Source organism: Halichoerus grypus, chromosome 11 (genome assembly GCF_964656455.1).
Source record: "Halichoerus grypus chromosome 11, mHalGry1.hap1.1, whole genome shotgun sequence".
In the NCBI taxonomy this organism is placed as follows: domain Eukaryota; kingdom Metazoa; phylum Chordata; class Mammalia; order Carnivora; family Phocidae; genus Halichoerus; species Halichoerus grypus.
Genome location: NC_135722.1, coordinates 13,132,479 through 13,138,876, shown reverse-complemented (window position 1 = coordinate 13,138,876; position 6,398 = coordinate 13,132,479). Strand labels below are relative to the sequence as shown.

The window sequence follows — 6,398 nt, the reverse complement described above, 5'->3', positions numbered from 1 at the left end:
CACAAAATAATAATAAACAAAGAGTGGTTTCCTTAATGTGTCATTGCTTTAAGTATGACTTGTATTTACTTGAAAACTGCAATGATTACCAGCATACATATAAGCCAATAATTTGGAAAATTATGCAATAAGAACATTCTGCAAAAAAGATAACCTTCATCTCTGTGGCCTTATGGTTTGTGTTGCTTTCCACAAGGCCTCTTTGACATCTTTGTTTCTCAGGCTGTAGATGAGAGGGTTGAGCAGTGGACTGACCACGGTGTGGTCAGAGCAGCCACTTTGTCTCTCTCCAGGGAGTAGGTGGAACTTGGCCTTGAATACATGAAGAGCAGGGATCCATAGAAGAGCATGACGGAGATGAGGTGTGAAGCACAGGTGGAGAAGGCCTTGCGCCTTCCTAAGGCTGAGCGGATCCTCAGGATAGCCAGAAGGATGTTGCAATAGGAAATCAGGATGGCAAGAATGCTGGAGAGGACTGTGAAGCCCACTACACCCAGGAGGACTTTTTCATAGACGTGGGTATCTGTACAAGACATTTTTACCAATGGTGGTGCATCACAGAAGAAGTGGTCAATAATATTTTTACCACAGAAACTCAAGCGGAAAGTGTTGGCAGTATGGGCTATGGCATTCAAAAGCCCTCCTAAGTAGGAGCCAGCAACGAGCCCAGTACAGAGAGAACTGGACATAATACTTGAATAAAGTAATGGGTTACAGATTGCTGCATACCGGTCATATGCCATGGCTGCTAGGAGATAGCACTCAGCGTAGGCTACAACACAGGAGAAAAACAACTGTGCTCCACATCCAGCCAAGGAAATACGTTTGTCGTCTGAGACACAATTGGCCAAGATTTGGGGAGTGTACACAAAAGTGTACCAAAAATCCAAAAAGGACAGATTGCCAATGAAAAAGTACATAGGGGTATGCAGGCGGGAATCAATTCCGATTAGGATAACCAGGGTCATGTTCCCTGACAAAGTCATCAAATAGAGCACGAGAAACATTCCAAATAGGGTCAGCTGCCACTGTGGGTTTGCTGAGAAGCCCACCAAGATGAATTCAGTCAGAATGGTACTATTTCCTACTTCCATGTCCACAGAGGAGAAAGCCTGATAAAGACTTTGAGGGGGAAAAAAAAATCATTTTGTGATTTTTCCATTGAAATAAATAAACAAAGGCATAAGTTAAGTCCATAATTATTAGGACATTCATGGACTTTTATCCATGATTACCTAGAATGATAGAATTTCAGTCTGTGATTTGGGTAGACCACAGGAATTAGTGTTAGAATCTGACTGTGAAATTAGGGCTTTCACTTATTAATTGTTTAATGCAGGGCAAGTCCCTTAGTCCCGCCAGAGAAGAAAAATGAAGCCCCCAACACACTGTTTGATTGAAGAAGACATGCATGAAAATATCCAACCCAATGTTAAGTACATAGTAAGTGCTCAAAAAATTTTAGTTTCCTTCACGCATTATTGAGAATGTATGTGTCAGGCATTGTGCTGAAAAATTATACTAATACCAACACACTCCTGTGACTATCAATACAACATTTACATTTGATATGATATGATATGATATGATATGATATGATATGATATAATGTAATATAATAATATAATATAGTTAATATAATATAAATTACTCACTATGTGCCAGTTAATATTCTAAATCCTAATCTTGAACCATTTAATCCTCTCTACAGCTTCATAAAGTAGGTACTATTATGATTCTCATGGAGTTTAAGAAACAATTCCAAAGTTACAGAACAGATCAATAGCAGAGCTGGTATTTAAAAACAGAATTCTCTTTATCAGGAGTATGTGCTCTCAACTGTTAAGCCATTTATGTCTTTTATAAGTAAATTGTTTTTCTCTTGTTCTCCTGGTTAAGGCAATATATAATCCTTTGGCAACCTGAATTTCTTTACTTAATGAAAAGATCTTTGAAAAAGCCTTTTTTAAGAACATTTTCCCCACTTTCTCTTGTTGATAAATGAGATTCGTATACATAGCTGAGGTATTTTTGGTTATAGTAAATGCTGAACATTAGGAAGAGCAAAATTTTTGGTGTCAAGGATTGATTGAGAAGCCATGAATCCTTCCAAATCATCTTGAGTCTCTAAAACTCTGAGGGGGAAGCTAAAAGGAGGAATCTAATTCAAAACATATGGAATATGCCCCAGTAGCCAGCTGACTATCCCTTAGTTAAAAAGGTAGTGGCAGAAAGCTAAAAACAAGAGAGATTGTGATTTACTTCCATGTTCAGAACATTCTCCTTTGAGCTAAACCAGAATCAGTTTGTAACTGGACTGTAAATGTGAATTTTCTGCCCCAAAGTCTATTGTTCTGCTTGTTAAGAAGGAAGGTATCTTAATCTTTAAATATTAGGTGTCCTTATCTTTCAAATGTAACTGATGATGTTCAGAGAGGACATGACTGTGGTAGGTAAAGCTTGGAATCCTGAAGATCACTCATTCCTCCAACTATTACCATATAATGGATCTCATCTCATTAGCACACAAAGCACAGATGCTTTAGTCCTACACCCCCTTCCATACAACTCTCTCTCACTACTTGTCTTCACCTGTTTAGGACTTCAACCAAACTCAAGTACTCACATAATTGATTTCCCCTTAATAATCTCACATCCCAGGAGCTTCGCATTTATTGTGCTATGCTGGTGTTCATTTGTACACTATAATTTTTTTCTGAATTAACTCAAGCTTGAGTAATAGTTATCTTGGCAGGGATTTATGGTCATTATATTGATAATGTATAAACTGGTGGCTGATAGCCATCATCCCAATAGTTATTATGAACCTCCTCTGCCGTGTTCATTTATCTATACATTGAAAAATACCTGTGCCTTGGGCGCCTGGGTGGCTCAGTTGGTTAAGCGACTGCCTTCGGCTCAGGTCATGATCCTGGAGTCCCTGGATCGAGTCCCACATCGGGCTCCCTGCTCGGCAGGGAGTCTGCTTCTCCCTCTGACCCTCCCCCCTCTCATGTGCTCTCTCTCATTCTCTCTCTCTCAAATAAATAAATAAAAATCTTTAAAAAAAAAAAAAAAAAAAAAGAAAAATACCTGTGCCTTAATAAGTTCATCTTTAATATGAAATAACTTGGGGAAAAAATGAAAATATCTGACAGTGCCTCTCACTACTCTTCTATTCCTGCCCTTCGGAGAGGCAAATAACTGAAAAAAAAATTAATAGTTTTTTGGTCACTGCTCAAAGTCTTCACGAAAGAAGAGATATGGAAAAGAGACCTGAGAAATGAGCTCAGTACTATCCCATTGTAAGAGTAAGGAGGAGAGGAGAGCAGTTCCATGAGAAAAAATAACATATATCAGAGCCCTCACATGAGAGAGAGTCTGGTGAGCTCAAAGAGTTGAGAGGCATCAAGTAAAGACAGGGTGCAGAGAGGAACCAGTAGGTGAGCCGCAAGAGTGATCAGCTCACAAAGCCTATTGGAAGCCATATTAAGGATTTTGGTCTTTACACCAACACAAATGATCTTGGGGAAAATAGAGCAGAGTTTGAGCAAAACAAGAGGATGTGGATTGCTGGTGGGAAGAGGGCATGGGATTTGAAATAGAGTGATGAGACCAGACCTTTTTCAGAAAATGACATTTGAACGGGATTTGCAGGAGATGAGGTGTAAGCCCAGGCTCTGCTCTATTTTCCCCAAGATGTACCATCATCTTCTAACTCCTGAATATGGTTTATTGTCCATTTTTCCCATCAGCATGCAATGACACAGGTCAGTACGATTTCTCTGTTTTGTTTACTGCTGTACCCAGCACATATAGAACTGTTCCCAGCAACTAATTGACACTTAATAAATATTTCTAGAATGAATAAATGGGTAATTATCTTTATATCTTGAAGTTGTTTTCCCCCAAAGTATTGTCTACTTCTAACCTAGTATAAACTACTTAGGACAAATTTACCCTCAACTGGATTTTCTGACTCAGCATACTGTATCACTTTAGAAGGAAGATTATTAAAGACAAGCCTCCTAATCATCACACTCATAACAATCAGGATGTCCTAAAATCCAGCTTGAATTTGAAATAAATTGCAATGAAAGTGTGGATGTGAAATAAAAGATACAGAAATTGTCTGAGCCAATCGTGCTTAAAATCCCATGTAGAATGATTTCTATAAGATGTGTGTTCTCCTGTTTCCTGCTCCCTCCACTGGAGCACTAAACATTTGGGGGAAGAATGTGTCCCTCTAACACCTGAAAACTAGTAGCAAGAAGTGAAAATATCATACAGTAGATTGGACAGCACGGAGCACCACAACCACCATATTCCAAAAGGATGTCAACTTTATTCACCTCTTGTTTACCCCACTTTGTTAGTGAATACATGATGACCCAGAATAACTATGAGACTGAATTTCAAATTCTAAATGAAGGTTAGGCATATCATTCGTGGACTCCTATATAGCAGATTGTGTGTCTGTGTGTATGTGTGTGTGTATTCGGCATAACAACTATCCTTTGAGAGCCATGCCTGACTCTGTATTCCCCTTCTTCTTCGAGGCCAAAGAAAGACCAAATCACTTAACTACTCCTGGTTCCAGTTGCTTACCCTTGGCCAGGAAGGACAGATGCTGGAAGTGACAGACTTTTCCTTTTCCTCTGGTATTTTGGCATGCTTTGCTGGAATAGATATATGTATTTTCTCAACAGACCTTTGAGACCTCTTCCACAGAGCAGCCCAGAAATACACATCTCAATCTCTAAAGAATCAATTAGAGTTCATTTGGAGTATGGGGATGGTATGTTAATTAGGATATGATGAGATAAAAATATTTTACCAAAATCTCACTCTTACCATTAAGTCACAATATAATCACAAATGTGTCTGATAATAGAAACTTTCCAAATTGTTCTAATTAAAGTTTTTTAGAATGTATTATTTGTGGTCCATAATTTTTTTTTACTGCCAGAAGATCTACGTTTCCATGTCTACACTGTGCTTCCAGTCTCATTCATCAGGAAACTCCTGTTAAACCCTGATATTATGGATTGAATGGCAACCCTCTAAAATTAGTACGTTGACTAATAGTGACTCAGAAAGTGTATTTGGAGATAGGGCCTCTATAGAAATGATTAAGTTAAGGGGTGCCTGGGTGGCTCAGCAGGCTAAGGGTCCGACTCTTGGTTTTGGCTTAGGTCATGATCTTGGGGTCCTGGGAATCAAGCCCCTCGTTGGGCTCCATGATCAGTGTGGAGTCTGCTTGAGAGTCTCTCTCCCTCTTCCTCTATTCCCTCCCACTCATGCTGTCTCTCTCCCTCTAAAATAAATAAATTAATCTTTTTTTAAAAAAGGTGATGAAGTTAAAATGAGATGGTTAGGGTGAGCCCTAATCCAATCTGATCCAAGTCTGCATAAAAAGAAGAAATGGAAATTTAGACTCACAAAGAGGTCCCAGGGTTACTTGTGCACAGGAAAGACCATGTGAGGAGAAAGCAAGAGGGTGGCCACCTACAAGCAAAGGAAAGAGGTCTCAGAACAAATCAACCATAACAGCACCTTGATCTTGACCTTTTAGGCTCCAGAACTGTGAGAAAATACATTTCTGTTGTTTCAGCCACCCAGTCTGTGGTATTTTGTTGTGGCAACACTAGCAAACGAATATACTTAGTTATCAACACTGAGGTTTTTTATGTGTGGGTACTGCTTCACATTTTATATGTAAAAAGATGTAAAATTAGGAAATGAGAGACATCATGATGAAATAGTCTCTAAGTTGTCATGAATTCATACACAAAGCTGAACAAGCAAAGCAACACAAACATTCATAGAACCTTAAAGGCTGTTTATTGCTTCACCTAGTAGAGATTTTCACAATGAATCTTCTCATGGGTGTAAAAGCTTTTTGAAATCTCTCTCTCTGTCTCCCTACTTATCTATTTCTATCTATATCTCCATTTCTGTCTTCATACAGCTGCTATTCTTTTGCCCTTGATTCTTCTAATTGTTGAGGCAATACTCCCTCACTGAAAGCTCACTGTGACTCTGAGATATTTGTTCTTTCCTATATCTGTTGCCAAAAAATCTTTGTATGATGGCAAACAAAAAACAAAACAAAACAAAAACTGCTCTCCTTCACCCTTCTCAGAATCCCAGGAATTTTAGACTGTTCCCAGGTGGCAGGCATAGCAGTTTTTCCAAATGTACCCACCTTATTTATTTTAAGCACAAATTCAAATACATTAGTGCCAACTTAAAAAGACAATTGCAGTCAAGTGTTTCCACATTATCCAGTAATTTTATTTTTTTGCTTATTTTTGTTATTTCTGAGAGTCTAGGCTAATCACAATGATGTGGAGATAACCTAGAAAAAAAAATATAGTCATCTTTTCCAAGTATTT

At 38.5% G+C, this 6,398-nt stretch overlaps 1 protein-coding gene across 1 annotated transcript; it reads right to left on the bottom strand.

Moving 5' to 3' along the window:
* Positions 1-218: 218 nt before the first annotated feature.
* LOC118545333 (olfactory receptor 9G4-like) lies at positions 219-1,094 on the bottom strand. Its single transcript, XM_036107494.2, has one exon. The coding sequence runs from the start codon at positions 1,092-1,094 to the stop codon at positions 219-221; it is 876 nt and encodes a 291-aa protein (XP_035963387.2).
* Positions 1,095-6,398: the final 5,304 nt, after the last annotated feature.

Bases quoted from the DNA above. Each gene is read 5' to 3' on its own strand.
- LOC118545333 (XM_036107494.2), bottom strand. From the start codon at position 1,094: ATGGAAGTAGGAAATAGTACCATTCTGACTGAATTCATCTTGGTGGGC.